At 44.5% G+C, this 23,962-nt stretch overlaps 1 protein-coding gene across 1 annotated transcript in view; it reads left to right on the top strand.

Moving 5' to 3' along the window:
- XYLT1 (xylosyltransferase 1) overlaps positions 1–23,701 on the top strand; it is a gene marked incomplete at both ends in the record, with an annotated part of 144,293 nt that extends 120,592 nt beyond the window's left edge. Inside the window, 6 exons of the mRNA XM_079542950.1 lie at positions 474–690; positions 2,299–2,475; positions 5,826–6,088; positions 9,390–9,585; positions 15,874–16,207; positions 23,379–23,701. Coding sequence (XP_079399076.1) covers positions 474–690; positions 2,299–2,475; positions 5,826–6,088; positions 9,390–9,585; positions 15,874–16,207; positions 23,379–23,701 — 1,510 coding nt within the window. The remainder of the gene's footprint in view (positions 1–473; positions 691–2,298; positions 2,476–5,825; positions 6,089–9,389; positions 9,586–15,873; positions 16,208–23,378) is intronic.
- Between the last annotated feature and the right edge of the window lie 261 nt (positions 23,702–23,962).

The raw sequence follows: 23,962 nt of genomic DNA, 5'->3' as shown, positions 1-23,962 counted from the left end.
TACCCCTGTAGAAAAATTCACGGGGTAATAACATAGAAGGTAATTGGTCATTTTGCCTTTATGTACAGTTAGCTGTTTTTCAGCAGCGCCGTGTTTATTTGGGGAAGCCGACGGCACAGACTGGTCGTAGTTCCCCTCTGCGCTCCAGTGGTTCCCCAGTGGTTTGCAAAGAGTTAATGAGCAGTGCAGAATTTCCTGCCGTTAGGCACTGTAATGTGCACAGTTCTGTCTTAGGACAGCAGAAGGTGTAAATGATGTTTAAAAGCAATCTGTTGTTCTTTCCCCTGTATCCAAACATATAACTAATGAATCATTTATTAAACCCCTCTGCGTTGTTTATGAGCAGAGCAGAAATACAAACAAGTGACCTCTTGGTCCTGTTTTGTTTGAGAAAGTAGCTTCATTATTTGTAGAGCTAGCGCCCATAACAAAACACAAATGAGCGTTTAATGTCCGGCTTTGCTTTCCCTCAGGTTCATTAGAAAACAGGGACTGGACCGGCTCTTCCTGGAGTGCGACACGCACATGTGGCGCCTGGGGGACAGGAAGATCCCCGAGGGCATCGCGGTGGATGGCGGGTCGGACTGGTTTCTCCTCAACAGGAAGTTTGTGGAGTATGTCACTTTTTCCAACGACGACCTCGTGACAAAGATGAAGAGGTTTTATTCTTACACGTTGCTGCCTGCCGAGGTGAGTTCGGAGAGGTGCCTCCGTTTTCTAAAGGGCAGCTTCGTGCATGTCTCAAAGATCACAAAGTGTGAGGATTTTTCTGATGTCAGTGGGCTTGGGATCGTCCTGCGGTCAGCAGTGAGAATTGTGTCAGCGTCTGTCAGCGTCAGATCTGCTCGTGCAGTTTGCTTGTGGGACATCTTTGCCAGGAGTGGCTTTGTTTTATACTTTTAAGCCTATTAATCCGTCACTGAACAACCAGAAATCCAGCCGGGTGTGCAGATTGTTCCTCCACAAGGCTTCTGAGGGCTGTTGGAGCTGGCATATTGTCTTCCTAAGTAGCTTTACTCACTGTTACCCATTCCTTCTGTTTAAAGACAAAAAGTCTCCAAACAAAGGTTTATTGTTCCATTCAAAACTGCGCTAGAAGGCATCGTTGCAGACGGGCTCTGTCACTTAGGGATGGTTCTGGCTACAGGTGCTGCAGGTCAGGAACTCACACCAGGCTGGGCTCTCTCCGTGGCACTGTGTCAGGCATCACACAGTGTCCCCAGGCAGAGCTGAGCCCGGCAGGCAGTACTGTGCTGGCCTGGCGGCTGCATTGCACAGAGCTGTGCTCCCAGGGAGTGCAGCATGCAGCCATCCTAGCAGCACCTTACGGCTCTCTTTAAGGTGGCAGCTTTTCTCCTTGCCAGCAGCCCCTGAGCACTGTGAGGGATTGATGAGTCTGATCTTGCAGATTTAGGCTTATTAGCTTGCAGTGGAACGCGGTGATTGTCATCTTATGATAGGAGTTTATTATTCCACACACATGTTGAATAATTCTGCTTTAATCCCGTTTCTGTTAAAAATCACCTTTTCTCTCAACTCTGATAACCTTTTCATCCATTATCTCAGAGAAATTTCTGTATCATTATGAAAGGACACAGGGCAATGGGTAATTGGGTAAGGTTTTTTTTTCTTCCTCCCGCTTGAATGAGAATGGATGCCTTTATGGGTTTAACTAAACAGTTCAAGCATAAAATCCATATTCACTGGGCTGTCATTTAACATTAAAAGGGTAGGGGGATTATTTGGGGGGCCGGCCATGGTAGTGTCATGCTGATTATTTATAGATCTTGCTGATTTTAAAGAGAAGTCTCTACTCCTAAAATTGTTTCTTACAGAGCTAAATTTGATCATATTCCATAGTTTCTATCTACGAGGTTTTCTTTGCAAGATACGTGACTGGCTTCTTAAAATCACCCTGCCTTCACTGACCTGTTAACCTGCTATATCAGTCCCCATTACACATGATTTATGTAATAGCTGATATTATGGAGATATAATTAGGATAGCCCAATAGGACTTCCTTGCTGCCTTGAGTCAGCAGATAAAGACTTATGATTTCAGACGTAATTGCAGAAGGCAGAACGTCCTTCTGATGCCTGGGGTGAGCTGAGTATTTCAGTGCAAGCCCATTCAACCAGCAGAGCATTTAGGAGTGTTGGAGGTGCACAGACCCACCCAAGAGCAGAGACTTCTTTTTATTCTGTAGTAACCAAGTTGGTGGTTAAGGTTTGAGAATTGTTTTAGGGAACAATTTGAGATTTATCATGTGTGTACTCATGTGTTCTGTCTGTTTTTCAGTCTTTCTTTCACACTGTTCTGGAAAATAGCTTGTACTGCGACTCCATGGTGGACAACAACCTGCGCATCACAAACTGGAACCGTAAACTTGGTTGCAAGTGTCAGTACAAGCACATTGTTGACTGGTGTGGCTGTTCGCCCAATGACTTCAAACCAGCAGACTTCCACAGATTCCAGGTAACTGAACCATTCTCTTTTCTGATACCCACAAAGGGCAGGTATACCCAAGCAAGGTGAAGAAAGAGGTGTGAGGATGCAATTATCTTCAGTCCAGGAGAAGGAGAAATGTGGCTTTCTGTATTTTAGCCTTTGAGACTAATTGCTGTGCAGCAGGGCCCCAGGGTTGCTCTTCAGACTGCATGGCATTGGTGGGCCTGTTGTACTAGAAACGAGGGAAGCTTGACACCCATCACACTGTACCACTTGGGCTGATGAGTTTTTACAAGTTCCAGCTCAGGTGCCTTCATGATTTCATGAAAGTTGTGGCTTAATGTTGTTAAGGGTTCCTCATCTTCAGAATAAAGCTTTAAAATTGACTAGAATTGCTTGCATAGCACAAGGCAAATCAGTTTTCATTATTGTATTCTTTAAACACAATTATATTTCTGTTTGCCTCGTGGTTTTGGAAGCCAGAGTTAGGAACTTCTGGTCATGCAGGCTTGGCAGGACTGCCTCAAAAAGTTTAATTGGTTCCTTTGTGATACAGTATCCTCAAGGCAGACATGAGAGCAAATCCTTGTGCTCAGGGGAGCACTCGATCTCCAGACTGTATCTGGCTTGTGTATCTTCTGTAAAGAATGAACAAGTGCTTGTTTCAAGGTCACCAGATTTGCAGTTCCATCCCTCCGGCTCTCAAGGCTCCTTGCATAAAGCATGTTTGTTCAGGCTTTGTGTGGGATAGGGAATGAGTTACCCTACAGCACAAAAATGAGTGCTCCAAAACAGAGACTTTTCTTTATTGTGCTGTGCTGCCTACCAGACATGGTTGAAGTCAGAGACACAGGCGGTCAAAAAGGAGCAAATGAGATGTTATCTAGGAGGGGCTCTGCTGTTCCAGACTCCAATCCTGGGAAAGTCTCCAGCACAGAACACATGGGAAGCCTTAAAATGCTCCTGCAAATTTGCAGAGGTGGATCTGCTCCAGGCTGGGAAAACAACCCACAGCAACTATCAGGTAAACTGAGCAGTGAGGGAATGTTCAGCATTAGAATAGACATTAAAGGCCCCCTATGACACTGTGCCTGATGAGAGAGCCCCTCGGATGAGCGCGCCGTGCCAGAAGTCTCACTTGTGGTTTCCACAGAGACACAAAGCAAGCTGCAGAGGAGGAGATCAGAGAGCCCACAGCATGTGCTGTCTGAGAGTGAAAACGAACATCCTCAAAAGAATTTTCAACCATCTCAGGCACTTTTGAACTCCTTGGCACGTCAGAATGCGTGTCTGAATATGAGCAAGGCAAAACAAAGGATTTTTAAAAGCTTTTAAAAGTCAAGTAGCATATGCAGTAGTATGCCTGAAACTGTGTCAAGTGCAGAGCAGAGGATCTCTGTGAGACCGCTGACACGGAGGTGTAGGGTGCCTTCCTCATCCCTCCTGCGTGTGGAGAGCTTTCAGAGCAAGGCAGTGGGAGGTGGCTCCAGGCACAAAATGCTTGGCACCAGCAGAGAAAAATTACTGTTGTCATCTGTGCCTTTATATTTGTGCACAGATTATATTTGTTCTAAATTCTCCTGGTTCTTGTCAACCAGGTATTTGGGCTTAATACAGCTGCTGTCTCACAGCCTTGGTGTCCAGATGTGTGCATTGCTTCACTAGTAGCTGGACATGAGACCTGTCTGTTCCTGCTGTCTGGTCTGGAGAGTTCGTTCTGAGCAGGCCAAAGCAGTGTTCAAGCACCAAGATAAATAAAAAGTGCCTTCTAAAGACTGTGGGTTTTTCTCTGAAAACATAAAAAGAATGGACAGCAGGGAAAGAACCCAAACTGCGCAGTAATTCTGATGTCTTTGTGGGCTATGAGGATAACTGCTTTAGAAACCAGACTTGAAAGAAACTTGTGTCTGGTTCATTTTTAGATGAATCAGGTGACAGCACAGTTGTCATTATTTTGCCCTAAGTTACAGTGCCCATTTTGCTTGTGTTTACAGCAATAAACCAAGCAGGACCAGGGTGTGGGGTAGGAACACAGTAATCCCCACACATCATTTAAATATTAGGATTCTTTGTGACATATTTTTGACTCGTGCCTACCAGCAGTCACAGAGTGTGGCTCAAGGGAAAAGGCCAGCTGTTGTTACCAGTGCAGGTAAATGAGTCCATTTTGTCTGTAGGGAATAGTCAAAGTTGTACAGATGCAGACTTCATCACACCGCTGGCCTTCAGGACCAGAGAACGGGCCCTACCCTGTTTTATTCACTAGCAAAAACTGTCCAAAAAGCCTGCTGCAGCTTTGTTTTCTCTAAGACTGTGTTCACACGTTGCATTTGCCGTTGTGTCTGTTACCTGTGAGAGTATTTGCCTGCAGAGTAGTCTGTAAAGTGATTGAGGAATTGTGGCTGAGTTTTAAAAGCACAGCTTACCGTGTTGACTTCTAGCGATATCCCAGCCATTATTTCAAAATAGCTGACCCACTTAATTGGATGAGTGAAATGATGGAGTTTTGCATTATTTGTTCTGTCTGTCCCCAAACAAAAGGGATACAACGCACCATAAGAGAGAGATAGGAAAAAATTTTAATTTCTGATATTTTATTTGGCCATTTGTCACACTCAATATTTTTCTCTTCCAAAAATGCTTTTCACACCAATAAACAATGTACAGTGCTCAAACATCCAATGTCTAAGGAACAAAGGATGCTTTTCTATCAGAAGAGTAGCAGTGCAACATGTGATTTTCCTTAAACTGCTCAGTTTCTTTTAATTTGATTTTTTTTCCATATCCTGCATATTAGTAACAGCCATAATGCCTCATTTTAATTCTCTAAAATGATTTAGCATTTTCACCTCGTTTGAATGCAGTGCTGCCTGAAAATTCAGGAAGATGTGGTTGTTTGTAATGACAGCATGCTGAGTAGAGCTACAGACTGTAATCACCCTGTTCCTTTGAGGTTTCATGCAATGGGAGAACATTCTGTTAACACCTCAGCATAATCTCCACCAAGTCAAGACAGCCGAGTGGTGGAGGACCTCCCAGGGAGGGCAGTTGAAGCCAAGTAACGGGAACCTGCGCTGTGCTTCCCCTTCGGCCTGATCTGATCCTGTGCCTTTGCTGGTCGTTGAATTTGTTCCTGATGGCAAAGAAATGTGTTTTGAATGGGTGATGCCGAATCCAGGGCAGAGCACTCCTGTAGGGCTGGCTGCCTTGGGGGGACCTCGGGCCGACATCCAGGCCAGAACCATCTGCATTTTTGTTGAGTTATTGCATAGCTTTTAACTGAACCTTAACCACAGGTGCCGTTCAAGCCACCTTTATCTGCGGGGCAGTTCTGCTCACGTCCTCAGCTTGTCTCTTTTCCTTTCACCTCACCGCAGCAGACTGCCAGGCCAACTTTCTTTGCCCGCAAATTTGAAGCGGTGGTGAACCAGGAGATAATCGGGCAGCTGGACTATTACCTGTACGGCAACTACCCGCCCGGCACCCCCGGCCTCCGCTCCTACTGGGAGAACGTGTACGACGAGCCCGACGGCGTGCACAGCCTCAGCGACGTGGCGCTCACCATGTACCACGCCTTCGTCCGCCTGGGCCTGCGCAGAGCCGAGAGCTCCTTTCACTCCGCTGGGGACAACAGCTGCCGGTCAGTTGGGATCTTGTCTTTTTTGGGTGTTTCTGAAGACCGGAGGAGGTTCTGCTGGGATGTGTTAGCAGGGAATTGGTAGCCAGGTGTACAGCTGTGAGTTCCAGGAGTGTTTCTGCCTGTAACAAAGTGTTGGTTGTTCAGAGTTGACGTTAGGTGACCTATTTGCTGCACTTATAAGGAGCTCTACAGCCTGATGAGGGCTGACAGGATCCAGCCGGGCACCGCTGCCCCTGCCGCTGCATTTTCTTTATTAATTTCAGCGAGTGTATTACCCCCGCAGCTCCTAAAGCCTCTGTGTGATTGCAGCAGAGGTCATGCTCACCTCTATAATGCTTACCAAAGCAAAGGACGGGATTTCAGAATTAGTGTAATCCAGGCAGGTTAATGGTCTTTGCTTGTTTGCTTCCCTGGGCACATACACGGAGCACAGAGAAGCGCTTGCTTGAGCAGGGTTTGCTTGCTTGCTGCAGCCATCCGTGCCAAAAATGTTGCAACAAGTGGGATCCATTAACGTCGAATGAACAAAACATATGTATATATAAATACATACATATATATATAGCAAATAAAAGCCATATTCTAAATTCCTTTTTTGTGTGTAAGCCTAGCAAATAGGAATTCAGTATATAAATGTTTTGAAGGGAGAATTCCTAGAGTCAGACTTGCATAGTGAGGGTTTACCTTGTGGTGGATGCTTGCTGCCTGCACCCACATCTCAAGCTGCTTAGCTCAGAGGGTTCATCTTTTAAAGTCTTACTGTACAGTCTCTTAATTTCTCCATCGAAGTGTATTTTTGGGACCCTGCCTTTTGTAATCTTAATAGAAAACACATACAGGATGAGCTAGAAAGCATTTGAGACAGTCCTTGTAGTTTGACAGATGGAGCGGGCCTGTCTTGTGTTTTTGAATGCACTGTGACTTGTGAAAGTGCTGAGCAGTGTCCCGTTAAGAAAGATGTGGCAATGGTTCTTGGTTCCTATTACAGCTTTGCCATTAAAGGTTAGCAGTACAGAGCAGTAAGAGATCAATAACAATTAGTTATAAATAATCACTAGTAGCATAACTTCTTTACATGAAATAAAGGCAGACTGAAAGAAGTCCTGGGGTCATTTGTCCTGCAGAGTGAAGCCAGCAGAGAGAATGGGAGCTATGTATAGCCAGTACTGAAATAATGCAACAATTACTTCTGTGCTTATTTCTTTTGCTGGTGTTCCAATGATAATTTGTATCAGTAATCAGTATCATTTCTGGGGAGCTTTTCATTGCACAGGAACTCAAGGTGCTTTTCAAGCTTGCTTCAGATTATAAATAGGGAAGTCACGTCATCCACTGCTGATTGCAGCTGTCCTCAGGATAAAGCCTGGCTGCCTTACAGTGGGCTGCAGCCCCACAGACAGCTCAAGAAGGAATTGCAAGCAGTGACAGGGAGTAGGGACTTTGTTTCATATCTACCTTATCCCCCTCTAAATGTCCGTGGCCAGTTTAAATCATGGAAAAGTGGATAATCTTCAGGTTACGGTTCACATCTCTTCTCTGTGGATATTCTGTTGTCTTTCTGCATGTGTGCATTTATGAACTTCCTCCTTCTCTCGTGATTCTGCATGTCTCTAAAGCAGTGACAGCAGGCACGCATTAGGGCTGAGCACCTCAACAGCATTCTCAGTGCCATCAGGGCTATCAGCAGCAGAAAGTTAGCAGTCACCAGACCAGCTCATTTCACACTGCTGGAGGCACTGCGAGGAAAGCATGCACCGCTCTGCATCACACTTAGTGCCAGTCCCAAGCTGCTGCCCACTGCTGCCCAAGAGACATCTGTAAGAAACTGCCTTGCACGCTGTTCTAACAAGGGGGAGCCTCAGAAAGATGTGCCTCGTGCAAACTGCTCAGCTACTGCATTAGATTGCAGATCAGCATCTTCAGTGGGAACAGCGTTAATGTGCGCTTGAGATTTAATTTATTTCTCACCATCTCTAGATGTTTTTACTCGCTGCTGCCAAGAGACAATTTACTCAGACTATTTCAAGGGTATTGTAAATATTTGCTGCTGCACATATGAAACAGGAGGCCTTAGTGCTCAGCACAGAAGTCAGATTGTTGCTGGTATTGGCTGCATAGCTGTGCTGTGTTTTCACTCGGTCTGTCACTGCTGGCCCTGTTTGTAGCCTGTCTTGTTATGTTTATTTCTTGGTCTCTAGAGACTTCCTGCTGGCTGCTGCTGGGTTAGGGTAATGGAAAGTCATTCTTGGTTAGCTCTCTTACCACTAGTGTGAGGAGCCAGTCCTCCCCGACTTGAATGGGGAGACTTTTGAGACTGGTTGGCTTTGAATGTGTTGCAAACACGCCTTGATTGACAGTTAATGTCACTGCTGTGAAGTAGCAGATGACTTGATTTTGGAGCTGTGAACATATTTTTAGTTATTAATTCATCTGTGTGTGCACTCATGCATCATTTCAAATCTTACTGGGACTACAGCAGACAATTGACCATAGATTTTAATACTCTGAATCAATGACAGCATTGTCTCTAAAATCCAAACTGTAGCAGGAAGTTTCCAAGTCTCCCAAGTAGTGGTTTTGTTTGACCTTTTTTCAGTTTCTTGTTAGTTGTGAGTAAAAAAAACCGTGGCAGAAGTCGTTTCAAATCTGTAAAGAATATGAAGGGTATTTCTTAAAACATGGGGACCGGATCCCAACTCCCATCGCCACTGCACAGCCCTACAAGTGCTGCCTTTGGGAGTGCATGGGGAGCAGATCTGTGTGCAGAACAGCCTGGGGCATGGGCTCACCCTCATCCAGCCTCGCAGCACCCTCTGCTGTCCCCAGCCTGCTTTTGTCCCATTGTCAGGTAGGAACTAAACCTGCTGAGGGCAGAAAGAAAGGAGAGAATCCAATGTAAGGCAGTAAGCACATTTCTTGAACATCGTTTTTTCTCTGTTTATCATTTATCCATTTAATCTGACATCTCTGGGTGACACATTTTACCCAGAAGAGGTAGAAAGGGAGGAGTGCTGGCTAGCATGGCACAAAGGTATCTCCTAAAGAGCTTATAACCATGTGGATAGCAGTGGATAGCTTCTAAATGAGTATATACTCCTGCTGACATTTTCTGCGTTTCAGGGTAATCAGTACAGCCTAAGAATGTTTGATAATGAGTCATGAATGCATTTGAAATCTCTTAATGTACAGCGGTGAATCCTCTAGTTGAAATGAATGCTTCTTAAGCCATTAGCTCCAAGTAAATGGAGATTTCATGTCTCTCTCGTGTAACTGATGAGTGTGTGCATGTGCTGTTTTGCAGATACTATCCCATGGGCCACCCAGTTTCTGTCCACCTTTACTTCCTTGCTGACCGTTTCCAAGGTTTCCTCATCAGACACCACGCCACCAACCTGGCTGTCAGTAAACTAGAGACTTTGGAAACATGGGTGATGCCAAAGAAAGTCTTCAAGATCGCAAGTCCGCCCAGTGATTTTGGAAGATTGCAGTTCTCAGAGGTGAGTATTCATAGCCACTCATTCACACGAGCCACGGAAGAGATTATGTACTAGTTCAGCAGCCTATGGAAACTGCATTTCCATGTAATTTGTAGCTGAGAGCAGCTCCGTAGTGCAATGCAGTTTCTGTATCAAAGGCAATATTGTTTGCCAGCCCAGATCCAAGGTTAACTCTCACTTCTGTTACTCTCAGTGTCCCTTCATTCCCTCTTTGACAAACTGAAGGCATTCGCTGTTGTAAAAGGGGCTCAGAAGTTCTGTGACTGTGATTGTTGTGACTGTTGTGAGAGAGATGTGGGAGCTGAAAAATGCCGTGTTTCTGCAGCTCCAGATGTGAGCAAGGATGTGGTAAACGTTCCTCTCGAGAATATGCTGAAAACAAACCATGAAATTAGTGATAGTCAGGCACCAGTGCCACATTTGGGTAGAATATTGATGTTGTAACATGAAAGAAAATCATCACAGTAGTGGCTGAGCTTTCCCACAAATCCTGTTATTTCTTGTAGGAATTTGTCTCGGTATCTGACATATAGTGGAAAAAGTGTACCCTAGAATGTATCAGGAAAGTTGACCACTAATAGAACCTGACATCTCTGTTCTGTTTTAAAGATACAACTGTCTGAGCAGTTAATTTTGTGATTTTTCTTGTTAAGCCACAAATTTCAATTAGGCCACAAAATTGATTGAACAAATGCATTCCAGTCATTATGGCCAAGTCCATAAATTACCATCTTCTTGGGCAATTAAGAAATGCCTGAGTTGGATTCAGTGTTTTGGTGTGCGTGGCAAATCCATGACATTAATGTGCCATTAAAGAGATGGATGGAAGGTGCGTTTCGTTTATCAATGTGTCCGATGGTAGACTTGCCATTTCATGCAGTGATAAATGATCATACAAGCTTTAATTCTTGTGATCTGTAGGAGTACTTCTGCTGTTTATTTGGTATTTTTTATCTCACTTTCGGTTTGATGCCTTCTCTGAGTCCTTCTTTCAAAAGCAACAGGGCTGGCGGAATCTTTTTTCTAATGAATGATAGAAACAAGCGCATTCACTCAGTATTTGAGAACTAGAATAAACATATTTAGTAAGAATACATCTAACTTCATCTCACTTGTGGGGAGGGACCAGAATTAACTCTCTGGCCACGTGCCAGATCCCCTCTGGCTCCAGTGCGTTAGCACCAAGCCTTTTTTCCCCCAGACCAGCCCTGCAGAACAGTAAGCCTGCTCTGCAGATGTCATGGAGCAGCAGTGCTCAGTGTCAGTGTCCCCTGCTGGGGAAGCAGCAGTGTGTCAGTGGCCCCTTTGCCCAACACACAGGAAGAATGTCACCTTGCAGGGAGGATGCCTGAACTCTGCTGCACTGTTGAGCCCGTCTTCACGGCCTCATAGCCAGTAGCTGGGCTGCAGGTAGACATAGAGGGATCTGCTGCTGCAGTGACCTGTGTCAGTGCAAAGCATGGGAGGGATTTGGTCACTGGGGAGCTTTTTTCAGGCTGAGGAAACCTTTTCTTCTATTTGAAATCTGGGGAAAGAGTTTTGGTGGCTGCTTACATCTCTTTCTTGTTTTTTCTCACCTAAACTCTTGGACTGTCCTCTCTTTTCAGAAATGATCTATGTTTTAAAAGACCAGGAGGCACAAAGTCAAACATTTAATTGTTTTAATTGTTTCTTAAATGTTTGTCTTATTTCTGCCCTCCATTGGCCAGCAGGCATCTCTGCCTCTGTGAGCCAAATGATTCTCTGATATAAATCCAGCATTAACCTCTTCAGCTTCAGTGTGGCTGCAAAGTCTGTCATGTGCTACAGCTTATTAAAATGCCACCTCTTTGTTGAAGTCCAGCTAATGTAAAGCAAGCTTAGCAATTCAGCTCGGGTGAAGACATCGATGATTGCAGGTTAACCATCAAAACAGAAATTCATGATTTGGGCTCACTGGGACATAAATCTGCGTGGGTTTTCTTTTTCTTTCCAAATTTCATCCCATAATTTGGCAGAAACTTGAAACTGAATGGAGTCTTTTAAGTGGGAGTTTTGTCCCCAGCTTACACCAGTGGGATCTGCTGGGAAGAGCACAGACTTGCTGTGTGTGCAGGCTCCGGGGTGCCTTTGTGTCACTGAGACATAACCAGAATGGCAGCAGAGACAGGTTCTCTCTGGGCAGGATCAGCCCTTCCTGCCCTCTGCTCCTTGGCTTTGCTTCTCAGACTTTGCATCCTGAGTGGGGGATTTCACCATACGCTGTGTGAACGAGTTCATAATAGTGTTCCAGTTGCATTGGGCTCCTGTACTCAGTCTTTGGCTGAGAAAATAGAATAACCTTACAGGAAATCCAAGAAAGAAGATTTCCAAGTGTTTCCTCCTTTTTTCTTGGAAACTCCCACATCTCCTAAAACTGGCTTGTACATAATACACATAATATATGTCCAATTAGTCCAGATCAATGATAACTTTTACGTGGAAGGCAGAAGATTGATTTGCTGTAGAGTACTAAAAGTTTCAGCTCAGAGTGTATCAGTGGAACACTAAGTTCATTTCTAGTCTTGTTAAGACTCGTGATTCATCACAGAGAATAAAATAAACTAGGTGGCAGGCAATTAGTGCACATTGTGTGAACCTAATGGTCCTGTTTGTGGTGAGCAATGAGACACAAGCCCATAATCAAGGCATAATTTATCTTGGGAAAATTTTATCTGGGGACTGAACAGAGATAGAATTGGGAGTTATAAGCCAGTGGGTGAGTTCCAGCTTTCCAAACATCCACCATGCACAGTGCCTGCTCTTGAAGCCCAAAATAATGGTGATTAAAATAATGATATGGAAAATGTTGTTTTCTGTGCCGCATCTTTTCGTATGTTATCAGTTCTTCATTACTGTTTCATTCCAGCCTGTACTTTCTGTATTCCATTTGAAAGTGAAAGTCTACTTCAAATATTCTAAGGGGCTGTGACAAATATTACAGGACTGTAGTAACTTCTGACCTGTAAAATCAGTCATCTCAGTACTGGGAATTCAGCCATGTCAAGTTCAAGGGAGGAGCTGCAAGTCTCTCAATAGTGCTTTAAGTAAAATTCTTTTTAAAACATGGAGCTTCTAAAACTAGTTTATCCTGTAAGCTGTGCAGCACAGAAAGCATGTCCCCCAGCTGGCAACTGGTAACAAAGGGCAGATCCTGCAACAGATGTCTTTAGCTCCATGCCTTCCCTTCTCCAGCATCCTGTGGCTGTCGGTGAGATGGCACTGGGTGCTTCTACCACATCTTTCACCCTCTGCTTTCCATTGTGGGCTTTGTCTGCATGGCAGGATTATAGCTCCACACTGGCTCCCATCCTGGGACTGGAGCTGCCGATGCGGTGGGTGATGGGTTGGTTTGGGAGGAATCTTCTCAAACAGAAGGCAGGGGCCTTTGGGTGAGGTATGTCTCATGGTGGGAGGACCCCCTCCAAGAGGAAAGCTGGCATCACTTCCTGAATACTGTTTTAGTTTGTATTTCTCTGGTATCTCTAGGAAATCCTTGGATAGTAAGATCTCTGAATGATGCTATTCACATTCTCATCTGGTTTGTGGTCAGCACTGCTTTAGAGGGACTTCAGCCATAGACTGAAACACGACCTCCAGTTTGTCTAGGCCTGATACTGTTAACTGCTCTGAACATTGCTGGGTTTGGGAAGGAAGCCTTTAACGTATTTAATTCTTGAGGATAAAGCCTGCTTTCCTGAAGGAGCAGTTCAGTAAGAAATACCAGATGTGGCAGAAGCAACTGTTCCTTACAGGGTTTTCTTTGCCCAGGAGGGTGCAGGTTTGCTTCACGTGTTGTGGTTTCATTATTTCCAGGTCTCTTGAGAGGTAGGCGTGATATCAGCATACCCAATGAGGGTCAGTGGAGAAGGTAGTGGGATCTGGTCAGGAAATTTTCTTTCTCAGCTTATTTCCATACATATTCAGTTGGCTTTGTCAGGAGAGTTGGCTCTGACAGCTCCTCAAGGCAGTCACTGCTGGGTCTGATATCTGGGCTGCACTGTCAGGTTTGATTAGCTGGTGTGTGAGGTGAAATACCTTGGAAATAGCAGGCACTGCTGGGCTGATGGCAGAGCAGTAGAAGGCTCGTTTTGTCTCTTATTCTGCTGTGTCATAGTCCTGTAGAGGAATTCATATGAAGAAGGACGAGTTTAGGATGTTAGAATTTTATTCTACTGGCCTTGTAGCTTTTTGCTAGTAGTCCTCCTGTAATTTGTCTGCCAAACACAGGGACTTATTTAAGTTGGTCTCAGGACCAGACAGTTTCCAAAATACACAACAGTGGTAATAAATATCAGGTAGTTGTTAAGTTTTCCAGATTTGAGGGATTTCAACACTAAATTGGGACCGCTTATTTTCATCAATTAAGGTGAAATCTAGAAGAAAAATCTTTGAAGCAAATCAGCTACAATCATTCGTTACACTTTCAGGAAAGCAGATTCTGCCCATGACCCATGTGAGGTTAATATGAGGGACAGGACAGCATTGGGAAAATCTTCAGTATCCACATTTACTGAAAGAGAGGATCCTGTCTGCGTGTGCATGGCACTCCAGAGACCACCTGAGAGAACCCCATGGTTTCTGTGTAGGGAAAAGATCGACTCGTAGGTCGTCACTGCTGTTTGTTTGGAGATTCAAGCCAAAGAGCACCAGCAGGACTATGAAGGTTGTGGTACCGGGTTGGTGAAGACATCTGTATGTCTCTCCAGGGAATGGCATCAGATGTCTGCTTGCAAAAAAGAGCCAAGGGCTTCTTCTGTTCTTCCCTTCCCATGAGGTCACTCAAATCTTTTTTGATACTGATTGCTTTTGATTTGAGGTCATGAGATCAGGATCTTATGGGACAAGGAAGACAGACACTTCAACCAGAAGCTAATATGTGACATTCAGTAGTGTGATCCACTCTGTTGCCTTTTTGAGAATGGATAGAATGGTTTGTTAACCGTCAGCCCCATAAGTACACGCTGTGTAAGCTGCTCTGAAAGTAATGCCACCTGTTTATTAGCATGGAAACTGCAACAGATATAAAGAGCATAATAGCACTGTTTAATAGAGCAAATTCTCCACTACAAAAAGCACAGTCACCAGCATTAGCTGTGCATTTTCACCAGTGATGAACAAGAGCTCCATGCCACGCTCATATAGAAATCTGCACCAGCAGAGATGACACATTGTCTGATAGCTGTTTGGATGGCACTGTTGCTGAAACGCACTACCCACTGCCTCAGCTATGCTCACAGCCACTGTTTGGTCTCCATCAATGGTCACCAAGTGTCCATGAAAGTCAGTGGGCACCATTTTTTTCTGCATGGAGGAATTCAGTTCCACTTTTTTTGCTTTATCTACCCTCCCACGTCAGAGTGCCCCTCTGCTGCTGTCTGTCACACAGCAACACCATGCAATGGGATGTTGGTGGGAAGGTTCAACCTCTGCTGCCATCCCACCAACAGCCGCCTCTGACATCATGGGCCGACATAAAACAGGTGACATTACTTTCAGAGCAGCCCCCACAGACTTGGTGCTGGAATAGTAAAAAGTAAAGTTGACCTAAGAAGGGTAATTATTACATTTTATTGCTCTCTGTTTACAGATGGATTTTTTTTCAGTTGTGTACAAGTGCTCAATGGCAACAGCTCGTAAATTTGTATCACCCTGTGGGTTATGGGTGAACCATTACAATTCATGTAAAGAACACTGAAATATGAAAGCTGCTAGAGAAAGGAAAGGTCTATTAAATATTTACGCTAGATTGTGAATCAGCTGCTTTACTGATAGTTAGGAATAATTAAAAAAACAATGTCACTATTATGACAGTGAGAAAAGAGTTTACCAGAAGTAATTGCATCATGTGGGGAGGGAGTGCAAGGAAACAGCATCTCATGCATAAATTGTAGTAAAGGGCCCAATGTGAATTGTCCTGATGTCAGCACAAGCCTCATCCTTACTCTTAGCAGTAGCTGGCTAGGTCTGTGTTGCAGGCTCCGTCTCTCAAATGTACTGTACGTGTTGATATCCCAGGAGATAATAGGACCTATGCATTGCAATAGTCAGTGTTCGGTCACTGGACTTGGTTCTTTATTGACTGCTTTCATGTGGAAGAAATGGAGAGCTACTGGAGCCTATTACATCCCTCTTAGTATGATAGTACTCATCTGTGTACCTTGTGGAAGTTGTTTGAGAAATACAGCTTGTGTCTTGAGAGCCCTTATTTGACGTGGCAGTCTCAGCTTGCAGAGATGATGCTAGCAGTGGTGTGGTCTCTGATTTCAGATTGGCACGGAGTGGGATGCCAAGGAAAGGCTGTTCCGGAATTTCGGAGGTCTCCTCGGGCCAACAGATGAGCCAGTTGGCATGCAGAAATGGGGAAAAGGCCCCAACGTCACCGTTACTGTCATTTGGGTGGACCCAGTCAACGTCATAGCAGCGACGTACGATATCCTCATTGAATCCAGCGCAGAATTTACTCACTACAAACCGCCCTTGAATTTGCCCCTGAGGCCTGGTGTCTGGACAATAAAAATTCTGCACCACTGGGTCCAGGTAGCTGAAACCAAATTCCTTGTTACGCCTCTCACCTTCTCAAATCGGCAGCCTATCAAACAAGGTAAGTTTTAATATTTGTTACTGGAATAGTACGGTTATTTTGTCTGTATTCATTGTAAATGCCACTGTTAAAAATGAAGTAGTGCAGCACTGGAAACAGCAAAAATAGAGGAATATTATAAATAGTAAATCAGATGAAATTGTTGCACCAAGACAAGTGAAGTGTCTGTATCCAGCCTGTACAAGACAGCCACTTTGAACGAAAGTCTATTTATATCTTTAAAATACACACTGCTCAAAATCCAGGGAAATTCAGACTCAGAAATAACAGCTGTCATAGAAGCCATCACTTAGAAAGAAAAACAGACCCTTCTCTGAAGCTGTGCATTCACATTTGCTCATAAAGAGTTACAGGCGTTTAAACAGCTATCTTGGCAAAGACTGTGTGTTTAATGATATAAAACATTAATATATGAAATACTGAATCAAGGAAAATAACTCTAGGCCAGAGCTACCTGACAGGTTGTCATGTGCAGGCATTCACTTCTGCCCGATCCCTGCCAAAGCCTGCTCAGTACATGCCAAACACACGTGTTACAGAAATACCAGTAGGTGCAGCAGCCCTGGTGTGTGCAGCATCAGACCCAGTCAGACTTCACACAGGGAAACCATTTTCTTTCCCACCACAGCAACACTGAGCCGTCATAGGGCCAGCAGCAGCCCACACACTGGGTGCTCAGCTCTTCATCCAGTGCCAGGTACAATGAGCTGGGAGGGAGAGTACAGTCTGCAGCCACACCTGTTCTCTTATTTGCTGTGATCAACACCAGTTTGTTGTCAGCAATGTCTTTACTGTTATTCTTAATGCGCTCAAGTGCTTCCATCTAATATCCCTAACTTAAAATTGAGAGATACATGAATGGTCCTTTTTTACTTTTCAGAAGTTGTTCTTCCTGATGAAGCAGCACATAAAGTGAGTCGGGCCTCCACCTTCCAGCACTATGTGCTGCTTCTGTAACACACGCACCACCAGACAGCTGCTGAGCGCTAATGCCGCCCTTATCGTGCTCAGCAGGAGCCTGATGCTACACATTTCTCACCAGGACAGCCAACATGCTGATTTCTCCTTGTAGCATTTGGTGACATTGTTTCTTAAGGAAAAACTGCACCAGGGACAACCTGCTGCTCTTATTAGCTGCTAGGCAATGATACATTCTGAAAAACACCACGTGTAGAATTTTAAGTTTGAAGCAGCCCTGCTTCTGAACGTGGCTGTTAGAGATTCATCTCCTGCAAGTGAATGAATTCCACGTTCTTTGCTAATTTAACAGTTGAGGCACAGACTGGATTGAAAATGTGGCACGCAGCCAGCAGCCTTGCTGTGTTTTGCTATGTGAGAGTGCTGAGCAAAGCCAAGCATGTGTGAGGCTTCAGCCCAGCGCCCATGCTTTGTGGTGGGAAGGCAAAAGCCCTCTGTCCAAAGGCGGAATCTCAAATTGTTCCACTGGAATCAGGGAGTCCCTGCGTCTTGCCACAAATAAGAAAGAAAAAGTTGTCCCATTGATTCACTGAGAGAAGATCTGGCTCATATTTCTTGTTAAAGAGCCCTATTCATATGGTAATGAGAATCTACCATAGGAATGAAATACAAAGCCGGGGAACAATATTATCTAGGAAGAGCCTCAGGAGCACTTTGCTGCTGATGCTGGGATGCATAATCTCCCTGTGGCTGAGGCACAAAGGTAAAGGAGAAAATTAATTACAGGGGCAGAGAGAGACACTTCACTCTAGTTAGAATGATATTTACAATGCAGATTTGTTTGTTTGGGTTTTTTCAAGGCTTTCTGTCTCAGTGATGTTACTGTGCTCTGTGCTGGCAATTGTCATTTAGCTTTGATTTCAAGCTTTTGTCAGTTTGTCACCACTTTATTACTTAAATATATTTCTCTGTGCCAAATAAAGGCATTGTGAGAATACGACAGAAGAATTAGAAGTTCTAAAAGAACAATTTCTGTTACTGTTGTAAACAATGTGAAAGCTGCCAAAAATCCTCTAAAATGAAGGAATAGTATTATTGTCTTGTCCCACTGAAAATAAAACATACATCAGCCTTAGCCAGGAGTTGTCAGCAGAAGAGAAAAGTATGTTTTATTAGGAATTCAAGTTTTGTCCTTCCCTCACCCTGAACAAAAAAGAAAAGCTCTAAAGCTCTTGTCAGAAAGATTTCCACTGCAGATAATTTGCTCCTCCAGAAGCCTTTTTCATTCACATACACACTGATTTGCTTCATCAGGATCAGGCCCACTCTGTCTCACACATTCCAGATGTAGAAACCGGAGTCCACATAGGTACCTACATAACGATCTGCCCATATTTGTGCACAGTCTGACTGTATAAAAAATATCTGCCCAAATCTGGCAGCAGGCTGTTGTATCTTGAGAGCAAGAACGTGACAACTGTCACTGTACTTCCTAAATCACTGCATATCCACTGACCAGCACAGAGCACAAGGTGAAGCTCATTTCTGTTTCCCTACACCATAAAGGGAGCGACTTGCTCCTCTCTTAAATGAAGCAGAACATGTTCATTCCTGTATCTCTCTCAAAATTCATGATTACAATTCGAACTAAAAAAATTAATTCTGGGACCAGCTTCCAGCAAAGATGTTTCATTTAGCAGTTTATAAAAACAGCATATGCAGCTAGTTATTCGTTTTCTATTCTCATTTATTTATTAGCTTTGGCCTAGAGTTCGTGCATGCAAGTAAAGCCACAAGGAGAAATCAGGGACAGGCTTTTTCCTGGCATATTATGTCCAGATGCACATAACTGGTAGAATGTAAATTGTTTAAACACAGGCATTTGTTGCCCTTTACAAGGACTGGACCCATAAAAGATCCGAGATCCGTTCTCACATGGAATGATTGAGTACACTTGGAGGTTGGGGATGTTTCCATAGAAAACAAAGCTCCCAAAGCTATTTCAATGGAAAGTTTAGAATCTAATGCTATTTATTCTTTATTGCTCCTCTTTCCCCTCCAGTCATTCAAATCTGTGTCTGTTTTCTCTGAGTTCTGTCTCTGATCAGTTCTGCCTTCAGCAGATCATTCTGGCCCAGGAATTTCTTCAGGTCTTTGCATGTTTGGAGGAAGGACATAAAGTGAATTAAGTGAATTTGTCAAATAACCCATTTGGAAAAAGCAGGTTGAGCTTCACTTGGTCCACCAGTATCTCCTTCTCCCTGTGTCCTGCACAGCCAGATTCTGTTGTTGTTTTGTTTTTTCTTTAAATGGTGACTCAGAGTGTCTCACTGTATGGCTGAGTGTGTTAGAGCCAAGTTCTCCTTGCTCACTGTAAGGACACAGGAGAGCTGCCACAGGCCATTGGGATGACTCAGGCCAAGACAGAAAGGAAATGTAATGTGGAGGATGCAAGACAGGGAGACAGATGGCTAGAAGATGTGGCTATACACAAGGATGAGGGTTTCTTACTGTATGCTTTAGGCAGCAAATTCCATGGAGGTTGGATCTGCTTCTCCATCATCTCTCTTTCTCTTTGCTGCACAAAGTCTGTGCAAGTGCTCCTCCCAGGTGGGACTGCACACATCTCCCTGAAGCACTGAGAGATACAGGGAATAAGCCAAACCAATTCATTTTCAAATTTGAGTTTATATTCATACAAAGCTTTGATGGTGGTGTCCCAGCTGGAGTGGTACTAATGAGTTGCCATGTGTTTAATGTAGTTTTATAAAACCTAAATAAAGTAAATAAAGATGAAGCCCCAGACCTCAAGCCCATACTAGACTAGATTGAAAATAAATAAATTACTTGAAAACTTCTTCCCTCAAGCAAAGAAGGAAGGAAGGAGAGCATCCTTCTGCAGAGGCACCTTTCATGTTTGGTTCCTGATGCGTTCGCATGCTCCTGGCATGGAGCTCCTGCTGCCCCACAGCTGGACAGGGAGCCTCAAACACCACCCCATGGTCCCAGTGCCCTCCAGCTACAGGCGCCTCTTTCAAAAGCTTGGAGGCATTAGCAGACACCCCACAATGCACACATACATCTCAGAAACCTGTTAACCTAATCCATATTTATGGATCAGCTTAATTAAGTATGTACTGGGAAACCTTTGTTTTGCTGTTGGTTATTTGCAGTGGCTCAATCAATTCTAATTGCGTCTATACGGATTATAAAGTGGGTGGCAACTTGTGTCAGAACTGCTGTGATTTCTTTAAATTAACCAGCTATGACATGATACGTTCTTGATAAACGTAGTGACAGCAGCAGGCAGGCCTGTGTCTGCAGGAGAGTAGACATGCCCTAGAATCGTCAGTCCAAGAAAAACCCTGAAGACAGGGATTTGCTTTGAAATTTAGTTCAGATCCAGTTGACAAGGAGTCGATTAGCTTTGCAATGAGCAAATGCAGCACTGTCTTGTTTGCTGCAAGAGAAAACAAACCAAATGTCGATAAAAAATCACCTCTTTGCCAGAGGGCTTCAATGCAATTCAAGTAAGGAAATAAAGCTGTACGTTCTGTGTTCCTTAAAAAAAACCACAGGTCTAGCGCCTTAATGTGTACCAAGGTAACTGCTGCTTTCATTCCGTAGCCCACTCTGTCTAAACTCATTTGCTTTTTCTGCAAAATGAAGAACAAACCCACACAGAACTGCTGAGATCTCAGCCTGTGCAGCTGACTGCAGGCTGTGTGCTCAGCCCAAAGAAGTGATGCTAAGGAAAGTCAGTTAAGGAGGGAAATGCCCTCCCAGAGTGAAGTGCAAACGGCAGCGGGGCACAAAAAATAACTTATTTTTTCAAACTGTAATTTAAAGTCAGTGGAACATATTTTGCACTGGTAAGTCTTCCACCTCAAAGGACCATGTGGATGTTTTCACTGGAAAAAAGTATCTGGCTTACTGTCTGCAGTCCAGTTAATTTTGAATTGGTTGCTGTGACTGGAGTCTTAAATGTCTAAAACCACATCTCATGGAGGCAGGCCTTACATTCATTACTTTTTTCATGAGCAAGGACTGCAGTATAAGTAAGCACTTCAAAATGATGCACAGTAGCTCCAGCCTCCCTTTGTGCAGTGTTTCAGGGCTTGGGATCCACATCTCCTTGCTTTCCCAGCCCAGTAGGTTATAAAGTCATTATTATCTCTTCTTTTTTTGTCTCTAATGCAAAGAGGAATAGCACCCAACATCTCCCATAGTGTGAATGAGCAGCATGGGCAGCGAACAGGGAGGAGAGGTCATTACTTTCTCTTGTGAACTCTTGAACAAAGATGTGGAGGCTTAAGGAGAGGGTTCTGGGTTGAACCCTTAGAATTTTCTATTGATGCGTAGCTCTGCACTGACTGCTGTTAACCAGCTCTGCCTGATAATACTTGTTTGGGTTATTTTAAAAACAAAGGATTCCCTTTAGTTCCTTTATCCACTTAGAGCACTGTCTCTGCCGGCACATCCATGCAGCACAGCTGGTTCTGGAGCAGAGTGCAGCACTCACTGAGTGGTGTAGAACCACACAGCAGTGTGCAGGTGGGAATGTCTGAGAAAAATCTGAGTCAGGGCGAGTTCTGTTTCATCCTGTTGTTTGTCTGGAAAAACTTCTCTCTTGTTCCACACAGCAAACACATGCACAGCAGCTTTTAATTCAGCAAGCTCTCTGAGCTGCCTGTTTCAGTCAGATGATCCTGCTAGCAATGCCAAATCTTATTTGTTTGGGGATTTTTACTTATAATACTGCTATTTAATTAATATGTTGACAAACAATCTTCCATATTTAATTGCTTCCAAAGGAGGAAATTTAATCATGTGTACTCGTTCTGTTTCTTAAACTGTAGAGCTCTGGCAGAGCACACTTCTGACATAAGTGCATGGAACAAACTCCTTTTGACTAGAAGTTATTCTAGTCTATTCATTTAAAGGAAAACGGGCAGTAGATAGGTATAGAATATAGGAATAGTTAAAGCATGTATAATGGTGATGGGGATCTGCTGAACTAATTTAATTGAGGATTTGAAGTAATGGACTTGCGCTGCATTTGACATTAAAGACTTTGCAAATGTAACAGCAGAGCTCCAATTAAGTGTCCCTTTTCCCTCTAAATCAACATACTGATTTACTGCCAATGCCCGAGATGCTGTCCTCTGCGTGGAAGAAAGGGCTCAGTGTGAGCAGCAAGGATATGTGGAAGGAATTGTAGACGTGAATATGTAATTCCTGGCCTCTAAATGATATCTGAACCCAGTGGCTTTCCTAGCCTGGAGTGCCCTGAATGGGCCCTTTTTGCGTTTTAGACTGTATATGTTGGCAGAGCTGAACATATCCTCTGTGCTGCCGGGAACAAGGATGGTAGAGAAGTCAGCTAAGAACAGAAAGAAAGAGTTGAGAATTTACTCCCTAGAGGCACTGAGTGAATTTTTGTGGAGGCTCGCATTCTGGGCGTATGAGTAGCACCTCAGCTACCTCCAGAAGTCAGCAAGCCTTAGACTGGGCTGAGGGTCTGAAGGTCTTTGAAGGTGTTACGCACTCTGACAGTGATTTTTTCTAACGATGTACTGCATTTGGCTGAGGTAGAGGAGTTACTCTAACAAAAGCAACCACAATGCGAGGGAAATGGGTTTGATCCATTATTCAGTGCAAGTGCTTGAAATATGATTGTCTTTAGAGAGTGTTTTCCCAGTGAGACTGGAGTGCTTCCAGCAATTCTACTGGGGTCGCAGCTCCACCAGCCCTACCTGGTCAGTCCAAGGCTGGGTTGCTGTCCTTCCGGTGCCGGCAGTGTCACCACGTGGCTTCTGGAGGCAGATACTGCATACAAGAGTTGTGACTTCCATAACAAGGGAAGGGCAATCTGTTTAGAAGAAAACCAGGCTGAGCTCTTTCTGCTAGACAAGACATTGATAACACTTGAAGTCTGACCACAGTTTCTAACACTCTCACCTCGGGTCTCCTTCAGCCATTCCCTCATTTCAAAGCACAGTCTGTGTGGATGTTGGTGGGGTAACCAGCTGAACAGGGCGTATCTGCAGGCCTCCTCTCTGGGGAGAGAGACAACATCGGCTTTTCCTGAATGCAGAATAAGTTCCTCACAGGAGGGAACTGCACGTTGCCCAGGCTCCAGCTATGGGCAGGAGCTGCGAGGCTGGGCCCGCCTTTTAGTTGTGCTGAACCCTTAAACCCCAGAGGTTTTCTTCGACACTCTAATTTTGTGGTTTGTTTCTGCCTTTTCCAGAGGAAGCCATGAAATATCACAGCGGGCCTCCAAAGAACGCATACATGGAGCAGAGCTTCCAGGGCTTGAACCCAGTCTTAAACATTCCCGTCAGCGCTGCTCGCGTGGATCAGGCCAAGAGGAACGCGGCGCTGGTGGGCGCCCGGCTGGACGCCTGGGTGGACTCACTGGTCGGCAGCGTCTGGTCGGCCGTGGACATCTGCAGCACAGGCCCCACCGCCTGCCCCGTCATGCAGGCCTGCACCCAGACTGCCTGGAGCTCCCTGAGCCCTGACCCCAAGTCCGAGCTGGGCCCCGTCAAACCCGATGGTCGCTTGAGGTAGCAGCCGATACGCCCTCCTTCGGCATAGGGTCTTAAAAGGGAATCGAACCTTGCTCCAACATGAATCTCATGCTAGGTTTCACCTAAGGGAACGTTACACTTTTTTGTTACATATTGCAATGTAATTATTTCTTAAAAAATAATCTGACAAGGCCTTTGGCACTGCTCTCTCCATCAGTTCCGTTAGAGTGGCTTGGTTCACCGTGTGGGCCTCAAAGCAGCAGCAGCAGTGAGCCATGGAGAGGGCAGTGAGGGAACAGCT

This window comes from Tetrao urogallus (genome assembly GCF_951394365.1).
Source record: "Tetrao urogallus genome assembly, chromosome: 15".
Lineage (NCBI taxonomy): Eukaryota > Metazoa > Chordata > Aves > Galliformes > Phasianidae > Tetrao > Tetrao urogallus.
Note: the sequence above shows the minus strand (reverse complement) of the source record. Positions and strands in the feature narration are given on the sequence as shown.